The sequence below is a fragment of the Lygodium microphyllum genome, chromosome 8 (assembly GCF_053477565.2).
Source record: "Lygodium microphyllum isolate KBCC chromosome 8, Lygodium_microphyllum_v1.1.10, whole genome shotgun sequence".
Classification (NCBI taxonomy): Eukaryota; Viridiplantae; Streptophyta; class Polypodiopsida; order Schizaeales; family Lygodiaceae; genus Lygodium; species Lygodium microphyllum.
The window spans coordinates 55,221,004-55,234,588 of record NC_141142.1 but is presented as its reverse complement, the minus strand read 5'-3'; the positions used below and the strand labels follow the sequence as shown (position 1 = coordinate 55,234,588).

Sequence of the window (13,585 nt, the reverse complement as noted above, 5' to 3'; positions counted from 1 at the left end):
CTATATAATGATTTATTAAATTTATTTCCTTTGCACTAATTAGATATAAAAAAAAGTGCATTGGAGCTGGCCACTGATGAGTGGTCACAAGTTATGGTGGACCCACGCGGTGGGTTAGAGAAAAGATAGTTCACACTTCCACCTATATGGCCCGATTGGGCGCCTGTGACCAAAACTCACGCATATCAGGGTTAGACTCGCACACAGAAAGGATTGATGCCTTGAAGTGTGGGCTAGATCCACCAGAACAGACAGTTACAATCAACAAGATGGCATAATCCTGAAATTCTTGTATAATGTGCATGTGTGGGCTGAAAGCTTGAAATGCACATTTCTTTGCATAGGAAAGTCACATGAAGATTCTAATACCGTTTTTGCGATGTACACGGAAAAAGCTTTCATATGACACCCATATTGAGGGGGTTCCTAAATTTTAGGAGATCCCTAAATTTTAGGAGGTCCCTAAATTTTAGGAGCCTCGAATTAGCCTAAAAATGCTAGTCCTAAAAAATAGGGATGTCATTCTAAAAATAGTAAGTTCTGTACTCTGACTGTGCTTACTAAATTTGGTTGTTTCTATTCTTGATAGTATTCAACCCAAAAAGGAAGGCCATAGAGAAGAGACAAGTGTCAAGACACTTGTCACACAAGTTTTCAAGTGTCCCACCACTTGTCACATCTCATGACATGTGGCTGGACACTTGTCTTGTGCTACTCCACTTTCCCCTTTTGTACTAGCTCTTTCTTCTCCTATAAATAAGAGCTCGTTTTTTTTCATTCAGCATCATTTTTCTTTGCTGTAAACTCATGTACATCACCCACAAATAGCCAGAAACTGGCCCCATCCATCCCCATCATCATCCCCCACTTCTCCATTATCAAATCCTCCATATTCCTTCTTCTATCACTGCTGTTTTACAGGACAGCAAGCCTGTAAATTCATTACAGTACCTCCTTCTCAAGCTCTTTCTTCCATTTTAGCAACAAGAAGCAAGCCCTATCTATGTACTACTGTTCAACGATGGAGAAAGGCTGATTTTCCCTCTTTCTTCTCTCATACTGTAAAGAAATCAGTTATTATCATCGCATAATAGATAATACATGTGTGTTTGTACATCTTTGCATGATCTTCTGAGAGTGAGAATTACTTCTCCTCACTCTCAGGTTGATTGTAACTGAGCTCTTCCCTAAGGGACTTGGGTTGAGTAGAAATACATTCCGGGGGGAGGGGTTGCCCATCTTTAAGCCTCAATCTTGTCTCCATTACTTTTACATTTTCATGGCTGTAATTTTGTGAGTAATTTTCATTTTCAACTTTAAGTGTTCATTCTCTTTTATATTAAATCTCGAAAACAAGCGAGTATCATAATTGTTAAGCATACTACGTTGTTCGGGGCGTTTACACTTGAAGTTTGCATCATGCCGTGGTAGCCTGTTCGATGCAATTGGCAGAGACTATCTCAAGAAAGACTACCTGGTATAGGTGGCGATTGCTGAGCTACTAGCCAATATGTGGATCCTACTCCCTGATATCACCCAAGGGCTTGGAAGACTATTTTATTTAGCCACACTCGCTAACCCATTCAAAAATAGAATTTGCTTGCAATGGGGCACCAACAAGAGACAACCGGAGCATCTGGATATTGAAGTGCCTTATCATCTTGATGACTTTTGCTTCAAGCTATCATGGAGCAAGTTCACAACTGCCTACTACAACTGCGGCCTCTAGAGCCACTATTGCAAAGAATGTCCTCAGGCTAGAGGAGATGCACAACCACCAAATAGTACTAAGCCATCATGGGCGGAGGTAGCTAAATCCAGCAATCAAGGAGATGGGAAAACCTCACAACTCCAAAATCCCCAGTGATGATGACTAGTAGATTGTCTGAAGCCCGCAAGGGAAAAGCAAGCAGGAGATCTCTGTCCCTGAAAGTAATTGGGCCAAACTGCCACAGTAGCGCAATTTTCAGAATAGAGCTGCAAACCTTAAGGCTAGCCATGGTAGAGCTAGCATATTTGCTAACATTAGCAAAATCTCCTTGGATCGACTCGAAAGAGAATACCCTAGGATGGATGCTAATTTCTGCATGCTCTTGGGATACAAAGAAGCTAACCTGCAAAGGGCAATGTGTCAAAATTGGTTTTTGGCACAAATCATCTTAGATAAAACAGACAAGAGGGGAGAGAGCCCCAATTGCTAGTTCAAGGATCAAGGCACTTTGGGAGATCGTGGCAAAGGTTTTGACAGGAAATCTGATCCCAATACTCAGCCTACACATCAAGATAGAGCACATTAAGCTTTCCGCTATAAATGCCAAAGGCCACAATGGTAAGGCTAAAAGTTCACTCTTTTGAAGATGGGTCCATCTACAGCAACTTGATGTGATCCTGGTCCAAGAGCATAAGATGCAATTACTTTGTTGGGGGATCTCCCAGGCATGATTCAGGCTGCATGCTAGTTATAAGAAAAGATAGAGATCCAAAACTCAAATGTAATTCTTCTCTCTCAAATGGGAGGGGGAGGACACCATTCAGATTGTGAGTATCTATGGATATAATGATCCGAGATTGAGTAAAAAACAGTGGGCTATCCTTAGCAACCTGCAATTCAAGAAGTGCCCAATCAAAGGTGATTTCAACATGGTCCTTCATGACAAAAGATGCATCTACATCGACATCCAATGCTCATGGGGAGTAGAGTTGTATGAATGGGATGAAGTGGCACACCATCAGAGGTTGGTTGACATTTAAGATTATCGTCAAGCTAGTGCCCATGTGTGTATATTAAAGGCATCCAAGGCTTATGGGGAGGAGCTCTATGAATGGGATAGAGTGGCACACTGTCAGAGAGGCTGGTTGGCATTCAAGATTATCTTCAGCCTAGTGCCCACACGTGTACATTCAACTCTTTAAGCTTCCCCAGGTATTGGGCAAGATCAGATCGATGTTGTTGCTCTAATGAAGGCTCCTGGCTTCCAGTGGCTGTTTATGTGGAGGTTAACTTCAATCGTAACCTTTCAGACCACTTGCTTATAATCGTTACTTTGAATTCTTCTAGTTTTAAGAAGTTTGAAGGGCACCACAAACCCCTCATAACCAATGATAGGCATTTCAACTAGATTGAGTTTTCATATATGGCTGAACTTGGGGCTGTGGACAATTTGAAGGCAAGACTCTCTAATAACAGAGATGATCCTTAGAGCAACTTCATTGAACTAATTCAGCAATGTATCAAACTTCAGAGAGTCTGGCTCTGCAGGCAAGAAAGGCAGGAACTTGCTTGGGCTAGAGAGACACTGGGCTCATGTCATCATGTAAAAGGCAAAAGTTAGATGATTTCAAAATCCAACTGCTCCAATGCACAGGTGAACAGGCAAGCAGCCCTTCCAATTGAGCTTGAGCATATTAGTCCACAATTCAACAGGCAATTAATACTAGATCCTAATTGCGTCAAAAGATTGCCTTTAAAACTAAGGGTGGAGAGGGAGAGTGATACCAAGAGGCATTCCTAACAGAAATCAGTCTAAGAAGCAAGTAGAACATGTTTGGCTCTTGAAAAAGTGAGAAAGAAATTAAGCTATTGGTCCTCTACTTCTTGGCCTCTCTCCACATTAGACCCAAAATACTCAAACTGTGTGTTTATCTGACCCTAAGGTTTTATTTGCCTCTAATTACTTGGAATTAAAGCATGCAGCAAGTCTATGACTCATTAATTGGAAATTCCCTTTGGAATAAACTTCATAAAAGCAAGTTCCTAGCTCCCATGGTGATGGGAAGCCTCGAGCACTGGGAATTAGAGGTTTGCAATTGCTAGATTTACAAAAAGAGCTATTAATCTCAAGGCGAACGTTGTTGAAGCAGTGCAAGAATCAGGATGCACCATGGGTTGAGATATTCTGTGAGTGGGCATATGCATGTAATGAGAGATTTCCTCTCTCTTGGAGACTTGGCAGTTAGGAGGTAATAAAATCACAGGCATTGTATTCCATCAAACTAGGAGGCATCTATCAAAGTATCATTGATGATTGGGCTGGATCCCTTGACATTATGATCAGACTTAAATCAGAAAAGACCAGACACCAATGACGTGTTTTGATCATGGAATTATATTATATGCTGTCACTAGCCACTACACTTGGAAGGAGAGATTACACTTGCTAAAATAGGCATATATAAAAGCTGTCACTGGTACAAACCAGATAGGCATCACATGAGCTTTGATGAATTCAGGATGTCCACAAGTTGTTAACAGCCTCCCGACCTGCATGGAAATTGGTTGAGGCAGCCCTGGAGGTGAGGCAACTCACAGTCAACAACAGTCGTGGGGATCATTCAGCAGAAGATGACTAGGAGGTTTACTAGGGCCGTATTGAACTCTCACACTCCAGATATTGACAGAGTTAACAAAGCTTGGCACATTAACATCTCTGAGAATCAATTCAGAAACATGTTAAGCGGTATATGATCTCTCAAAGTACCATTTAAAGACAAAATATTTGCTTGGAAAGTTGCTCTTGGAGCGTTGATATCGGGAAGGAAGCTCATGAAGAAAGGTATCACCAATGGCAGCTGTGTTTGCAGCAAGGAAGAGACCTTAAGGAACGCAATAAGCAGAAAACCATGCTGTTTTGCATCTTTCATCTCAGTAGTCTTGATAGCAAATCCAATTCTTTTTGGGCACCAAGTCATACATGCCTTTACCATGCCTGGGATGCCAGTATAAAAAAGGCTCTGGAAGGCATCAGTGTAGAAGTCAAATGAGAGAGCATATCCTCTAAAGCAAAATGGTTTCTTAGTATCTCATATTTTCTAAGAAAAAACAATCACTGGGAAATGGCCAGAAACTTGAATTCTATAGACTAATTTTTCCCCTTATGTAACAAAGTCTTTTTATTATACTCTCTCTAATATAAGAGATCTTTCTGCATCTCAACTACAATTATATCTGCATGATGATATTCCTTCATTGGAAGGTACAGGTCAACTAGTGAAAAAGAACAAATTAGACTATGGTTTCAATGCCAAATTGCATGCCCAGAGATCAAAGCTGCAAGGAGTACCCCAACCTAAAGCGCCAACTCGAAGTCATCAAGAAAGTGAAGGAGTGGGTGAAGGAAGCCCAAGTGCACCTAAAAGACACTAAGCCCATACTAGAAGACAAGATCGATGATCTCTCAAGCATAAGCATGCCAGTCTAGCCCCTGCGATCAAAATCAAGGGATGTGACTACACCATAAGCAGTGCCACTTAGACGAAGTCTAAATGCTACGGGCCAGCAAATTAGTCCAAGCCATTGGCTAAGAACCAAGGAGTTAGGAGAAAAGCAAGCAGCTAGTAACCTCCTTAATACATTGGTGACCACCCCTATGACTCTAAGCTTAGGAGACCTGCTTAGGCAGCATCCATCACTGTGGCAAGAGCTAAAACAATGGATTGAAGAATCAAATGAGCAAGCTCCCACCACAGACTTGCACAAGCGTGACACAGAAATGCAAATACCGAGCGTGACACTGCACTCCATGCTGCCTAAGTCCTTGCACTGGGATTTTCTGCCCGACCGATGCAATCACATTTCTAAACATCCATTATCACAAGGTCTAAAAATACCCAGAATAGGTTCAGTGATATTAATTGCCTTTCAAATTCAGGAACTTCGTTAATGACCAGAATAATGAATCTGTTCAGGAACTTCTTGCACAAAGCTGTACAGTTAACCCAAGTTATTATTTTCCCAAATCCAAGATAAATTTTTCTGACCTCAAACTCCCATTCAAACAATGTACTAGTGATCGTTCCAAGTTGAGGCACAGCATATTTGGGAATCAAAACCTTGAACAATAGAAGAATCAAGAGAGTAGAGGACAGGCAGAGTTGTCTCTTCCCCTATTCTTTTGATAGTCATCAAGAAGAAATCTTCAGATGTGTAGAAAATACTAGAACCTGCTGTGTAAAAAGCATCAGAAAATGCACTCTCTACAATTGCCTTGTGGACTTCTGCAATAATGACTTCCTTTTTGAGAATATATATCTTCAACAAGCACGGTATGGCAAGTGCCACAATTAGACAATCCTTGCAATACCTGCCTAACCTTCATCGCCTTCTGTAAAGAGCTGATGAAGCAGGAACCACTGTGCTCATTTTTTATCCTTCAGCTGGCTTTGGGTGACTTGTAATCTATACAGATTTTGTATGTAAGGGTGATTGCTGTGGTATCCAACCACCTGCATGTTTAAAGGCTGTGACTTGTTAATAGGAAAGGAATAATATCATTCCCCACATACATGGGTATGAGAAAGTGGACAGACTGTTTCAATGGCCTGTAAGTCCAGGACCAGCACAGGTCAACAGTCAGTCACAACAAAACCTCCACGAGGTATTTCACACTAATACATCTTCATGAAGCATCCTGTATTCAAGGTCTTCAATCAAAGCCTCCATCATTCTTTTGTAATTTGGCATAAAGTGATCATTAATCATGGTACGAGATAGTCGTACTTTTCCATACAGTGATCTCTCTGTAACATATAAGCCAATGCATGACTTGTGCCTTTCCTCCATGAGTAATGCATCTACAGTTTCTTGCTCCACTTCCTCAACCCCCTCAGTGCTTGATGAAATTATGTGAATTATCCTACCAGGCGGGAAAAACCTATTGAGCTCCCTCCCATGTGATTTCCCATGCTCTGGCTCTGTCACAACGCAATTGCTGCCAATCTCAGCAGCTGTCGCTGCCAAGTTTTCCTCCTCTTCCTGTGCAATTTTTTTGGCCTCTTCCTCCTCCTCCTGCCTTTCAGTAATGCATGCTTCCCTCTGTCGATCCAGTTCCCGTTCTAGTTGTTGCCATAGATACTGCTCTGTGAGCTCAGGAGAACCACGACTCTCCTGAGTCATTGGCAACTCATTATCATCATCAGCATCATCATCCTGCTGATCATATTGCAGTTCTGAATGCATCTGACCTGTTAAAGGTTCTGATGATCCAAATCCATTTTCCTTCTCCCCATCTGACCACCCAAATGATGGAATAAGACCTTCAGTATCTGTCATATCGGTTGCCTGTTCTCCCACCGAAGACTCCACCCTGGCCTCTGACTCTTGGATAGCCAAAGAAGGCGAAGCTGAAGCAAAACGGCGCCGTGCACCCATACAAGACCAACCAGCTAGCCCAAGAGATGGGCGTGTTCTTACTACTGCCTGCATAACATTTTGTGCTTGTTTCATTACCACCTGAACCAGTAAAAGGATTTGTCAGCAACCCTTCTTTAAAAAATACCCAACACAGCAGACCATTTGAAAACAATCCTCACTCAAGAAACACTATCTGCCTTTAAACTTGACAAGGACTTAGGAGGACTTCTGCAAAAAAAAAAAAAAGAAATAGCTTTTTTTTATAAACTTCTACCGTCACAGTCTGACAAATACATTCATGCCATCTTGACCATGAACACTAGATGCCATGCACATGCAACTTTCTTAAACTATGTGATTGAGCAAAGAGCACTTCTCCAATCAACATTTAGCCAGTTACAAGGAAAATGGACACTTATACCACCACCCAAATTGCATTGACTAAGAGTATTGCTTTAGGAAAATAAAAAGAGATTGGCAAAGGAAAATTGATACTTTTGACCAAACCTAAACATTGTTGTCGATCCTTGTTGCTGTAAATATTCCCAATTCCTCATACCTGGGTGCCACTTGACACAGGTCGCCATGCATTAGCCACACCAGCTTTTGCTGCATCTCCAAAATATGGATAGAAAGGCCTAGAAGCACTGGCAATGGATGAAAGGCGGTTACTCAGAGCTGACGTGGAGCGCAACACAGCTTTCAAAAATTGTACTCTCTCAATTTGTTCCCGAAAATCATTTACCCATGCAGATGCAGTCACCTGCAAATGAAAACCAGCAGTTTTCCATCAAAAGTAGATCACTTGCAGATAATATATTAGAGGAACCTATTAGAGGCTCTATCAGTACTTTTCCATTCACAAGAATAGCCTGCCCAGCCATACCACAAGCAAAAACATATTCAGCCATTGAAGCCTAGAAACTACTTCATAGCTCACTCAGATTGGTTGCTTCTTGGTTCATATTGTTGTAAAATTTCCTGTGTTTCAAAAACATCTTGTAATCTTATAATATAGAAAAAATGAAACAATTTGCTCTTAAGGTGGCCAGGTGCTGAAAACATTCTCTAGCACTTATGTGCCCATCTCAAGTGCATCAAGCATGTAAGACTATTAGAGTATTGGTGTAACCATGTGGATATGGACATATAAATGTAAAAGAAGAATCTACATAACTATATGCAAGCATGCACACAGTATGCAAAGAAATGCTGGCATTAAGGAACTGCTATTATTTCAAAAAAACATGATTCATAAATGGTTGATGCTTTCATGCAAAGAAATGCTGGCATTAAGGAACTGCTTTTATTTCCAAAAAAAAAAAAAAAAAGCATGATTCATAAATGGTTGGTGCTTTCATGTGCAGTAAATGTTAAACATTAAGAGAATGCTCTTATCGCACAGATAGGATAGGCCACAAGCCAAATGAATAGCAGAGCCTGAACACACTAGGATCCTCCTCCTCAAGCCCACAAGTGATAAACTGTGTTTTTGAGTGGATGCAGATGCATCATTTGGACATATGTGTTCAACCAAGAATTGGACCAGCACCTCAACAAAACACCCCTAGACCTCTAATGTACAGACAACAAGGCACAACCCATACAAGCACAAAAAGGAGCATAGACAAATGGACATCAAACTGTACATCCCAACCATAGAGCCAAGCACGCTCATGCCCGAGACTATAGGCCAAACCCCCATTGCAAGAGCAAATGTCCCATATCATCAACCCATGTATGGATGAGAGAGCCCAAGGTCTAGAGTCAACATGTGATGATCACACAAGACCTCATCCAAATGAGCTTTCAAGTCCTTTTTAGGACTCCTTACCCGCATATCCTTTAGGGCATGTTCACACTACAAGACCCTTATACTCTAGAGTTAAGGGTGCATTCACACATATTGACCCAATCTTGAATGTTCAATGGTCCAATGTTGCAAGCACCCCATCCTAGATGTCCAAGGATATAACAATTCCCCTTGTGAATGATTCTTGTCCTCAACACCACCTGCAATGACTAAGTCAATAAAGCAATTCTTGAGACACCAAACCAACTCCGCCTCTAGTGCATGTTTCCACTAAACAATAAATTTAGAATAATGGTTTAACAAAAGCATTCTAATTTTGTCCAATAGTCAAGAAGTTGAACCAACTCCAATGAAATGTGTTGATAGTACCTACCACTCGTAAGATTTCCACAATTGGGACTATCTACTCATCTTGTCCTAAGCTTTCTTCGAACAACTAATATGGAACACAAGATGTACTCACAAATCCAAGGGTAAGCCGAAATTGATATGAGGGTGCTCAAAGTAAAAGCCTTTTGATAACTTTAGGTATTTCTACATTGTTGTAGGGAACTCACAAGGATTGTAGCAATGACTTGCAATCCTCGAAATTTATTGCATAAACTACAAATTGGATTTTCTATTAATCTACCATATTTTGTTAGTCTGTCATCTCCTGGTTGTAAGCACCGTCGAAGTCTGACGGAGACAGCTCTAACTATGTTTGCCCATTCAATTTGTGTGCATTTCTTCCCCCAATCAATGTCATGTGTATTCACACAATGTATGCAGCCATTTCTAGCCCTACCCGAGGCTACACAGCCTAAGGATGCCACGTCATCATTTTTCATGTGCATTTATGGCTGGTCAGCCAGTTTTTTATCTAGCTGACAACATATTTTTGGCCCATTTTGTGCAGCCAGCCAGATTTGGGGACATTAGGCTATTTATAGCCCCTCCACTAGTTGGGCCGGATCATTGTCGCATGTCTTTTGCAGGTTGCACACTATGTCTCCATCTCCGATGCTGCCATCATCATCTTCAGCCTAATCAAGTGGCCTCACTGACACTTTGGGCTGCGTGCAAGAACTGATCAATCCATCAATGTATTCAACATTCTTTCCAAATTCAGTGCAGATTTCTCTCCGATTCCTGCTATCTTTCTCTTCTCCTTCTCTCTCTATATTTGTGTTCCTAACAAATTTTCAGCCTGCTGTTTGCAGCAGAAAACACAGATTTTCTGCATTCTATAGGTGCTTACGATAAAGGGAGGGCATCTACAACTGATCTTTTGCAGGTGTAGAAGATTACTCTCTCCATTCAGGTTCTTCAACAGCAAAAAGCAACAAATTTGGTGTGTTTGCAGGTCTAGAGACATAGATTATCGCCAGTTCCAAGGCTTTGATGACTCTGATGAGTCATCTATTCATACTCTCTAATAGGCATCGAGATTATTGTGAAGATCAAAGGTGCATGGGAATCATCACGTGATAGGTCGCCCAAATGGGAGCAGAAATTGCCCCACCCCCCACCCCCCCCCCCCCATGTCTCCCATAGGGCCCGTTCTTCTAGCCCTAAGATGCTTGTGATGGCACCCTTCGTACTAGCGCTTGTTCTTCCTACTCTATCCAAAAAAAATCATTTGGATGGATATAATTACTCCCTTTGGTCTTCCAAAGTGAAGTGTATTCTTGACTAATTTGATAATTGGACCTTTGTGACTACCCCTAATCGTCGGCCCATGGAGCATCCTGCTATTGGTTCATCCATGGATCATGCAACCCTCTAGGATAGGCCCAACTCCCGAGCCTGGTCCTTTCTCTTCATGAGCCTATGAGATTCTATCCCTGTTCATGTGTGCAAGTTAAAGACAATGGTGGAAATGTGGACAAGCTCTTCTCTCTACCATCGCAAGACTTTTGCCCACCATATCAACTTGGAAAAGAAGATTCACATGCTCTCAATTGATGACTCTCCTTCTATGAAGGACCAACAAAAAAAAGGATATGAAGGATGAGCTTGCATTGACTCTCCTTATATGGAGGACCAACAAAATAGAGGATATGAGGGATGAGCTTGCATTGCTTGGACAAACAATATCTTTGAAGGATATGGCAATGGTTCTTCTTACCCAACTACCATCTCCTAAGTATGATGTTTTCTACACTAGTCTATTTATATCAAGAGTGCGAGAGACTTTGGGCGTCCTTGTCTCGGGGCATAACGAGTGTTTCAAAGAGATATCAGCCACTAAATCTACCTCTACCAAAGCTTTTATCACAAGTGCAAGAAGAAAGACAAGAAGGGGAATAAGAAGACAAAAAACAACAGCAATAAAAAATCAGGATTAGTGTCATGGGGACGTGAAATTTTGAGATGCTTTAATCTTGCTAATAACATTCGATCCAATTATTAATCAAATGTGCAAGGTCATTTAGCACATGTGATGCACATGGCAGTTCTTTCATCATAACACGCCCAAGACCCTGAGGATGCAATAGATGTCAAGCAAAAGTTATGATAAGTTATGCCAATTGGGCTTTGGGGATCCATTTAGCGTCACTTTTGACCCTAGGACAATTATTTGACCAATAAGTGTCAGTGGTGACACTAGGGACTGGCATTATTTAATTAATTAATGCCAATCTAAAGGTCGCAACAAAGGTTGGGGACCACTCCAAGTTGCAAATGGCCTAGCCAATTTAATAATGGATGGACACATTTAATTTATGGGAAGGGTCAAAAGGGCTGAAATTAATTTTTAAGATTATTTACTTTTAAAAATTAATTAAATGGTTGGATAATGCTGAAAATAGGTTTAGAAGGCTGCCACTTGGCAAAGATGCCCATACAAACTAAGAAAACGTTTTTGGGGCCTGGATCTCAACCATCCAGTCAATTTACAGCTTGGGAGAGGAAGAGAAAGAGGTTTCGGCCCATTTTCCGATAAGAGAACAATTTGCAGCAGAAGACAACCATTTGGGGACCTCAACAAGGAGGGAACAGCAGGGAGTCACCTTCCAAGGACTGGCAACAACATTGTTGATCAAGTGACAACATTTTGGAGGTGCCTAACAGTAGATGACTGCAATGAATGCATGTTGGAGCAAGAAGGCAAAATTTAGGCTTTTCTCGCAAGGAAAATCATATTTCTCTCTCATCTTGGCTTTCTCTCACTTTCTACAACCCATTCTCAAGAGATCTCAGCATTTCTCAATCATTTTGAGCAAATCTCAAACAAATTTGGTGGACAACAGAGAGACCTCTGTTGACCCTAAATTTCTGTAGAAATTAAGGTCTAACAACCAGCTCGGGACCCATGCCAATTGGTGACGGCATCATACACTAAATTCAACACCTAAAATTTGTATAATTGTCAGGAAATTCAAATGCCAACCCATTCATTGAAATTTGGGGCAACATTTGGTCAATTGGTTGTTCAATTTGTGAGTCCTAGGTGAAAAATCAAGGGGCAATTGGCCCGAATTGATTGTTGATTGTTGCTACAACAAAGAGGATTTTTGAAACAGCAAAGGAGATTGTTAATCTTAGCTTGTACTCATTCCATTAGCAATCAAGTTAAAAAAAAACAAAAGGAGCACCTATTTTGGGACCAACATAGTGTCCAATGTCCAAGATTATTAAGGTAATTTGTGTGTTTCAAGATATATTCATTTGCTAATTGTTGTAGTTAAGTGCTTAATCAAGGAATTACTGCCCTTTCCAAGAAGAAAGGCCGGTTTCATGATTCCATTGCCGAGATATCACTCAATCCCTAGATTTGGTGGGCCAAAAGCACTTGATTGCAAGCCAAGCCTTTGTGCTAGTGTTGATTTTTGTTCTCAGCTTAGAAATTACAACAATATGTCTTCATCCAATGAGATGGAATTAAGCAAAGACATTGCCTCACAGTATGAACATTCACATAGGAATGAAGAAAATGCAATGCTTGATCTTAGACAAGGTTCAGACCATGGACAGCAAGTTGAAAACATTGTTGTTGGGCAAGATGCAAAGGCTTTTATTTTAAGGGATAATGAAGTTGATGACCAGCAAAGTGAAGACGAAATTGATGATCAATTCAAGAATCTGATGAGGACAACTGCAAATCTCTTTGTTGAATTGGCAAAGGATCCTCAGTTCACCCAATTTTTGAATACAATGAACAAGGACATCAAAGGCAAGAAGAAGAAGTCATCTTCTATACCTTCGAGACAGCAAGGTGCATCAAAGGAAATGCCAAAGCCTTCATTTGAAGCTCCCAAAGAGGCCAATGAAGTAAAATAGTTGGTACCTACATGGCAAGGAATCCAAGGCCATCATGGATGCGCCAATCCAATGGATTTTGGATAGCCGGGTATGCATGCTATGATGGGGCAACCAAGATACTTTGGTGATAATATGATTTTTCATACTATGGTTGGACAGGACCGCATACAAGAATGTATAGCACAAATCCCTATGGTATGCAACAGCCAATGCATGGTGTGCAAGACCCAATGTATTCGGGTAAGGCTGGAAATGTGCAAAACCCTATATAAAGCAGCACTAGCGTGATACTCCGAGCACAAAGTAGCATGTTTAGTAATGCATCTGCATCCCGGAATACTTATGGGGCTCATAGTATTGATGTTGGTCATGCAAATGCTTTGTATAGTGTTGGT

General features: G+C 41.1%; 1 protein-coding gene across 3 annotated transcripts in view; it reads right to left on the bottom strand.

Moving 5' to 3' along the window:
* Window positions 1–5,605: 5,605 nt before the first annotated feature.
* LOC148032301 (uncharacterized) overlaps window positions 5,606–13,585 on the bottom strand; it is a 79,940-nt gene continuing 71,960 nt past the window's right edge. For all 3 annotated transcript variants that reach the window (XM_087682950.1, XM_087682952.1, XM_087682951.1), the window contains exons 7-8: window positions 7,689–7,892; window positions 5,606–7,228 (exon numbers count right to left, since the gene is read on the bottom strand). In XM_087682950.1, the coding sequence (XP_087539076.1) occupies window positions 6,380–7,228; window positions 7,689–7,892 (1,053 nt within the window). In that variant the 3' untranslated portion in view covers window positions 5,606–6,379. The remainder of the gene's footprint in view (window positions 7,229–7,688; window positions 7,893–13,585) is intronic.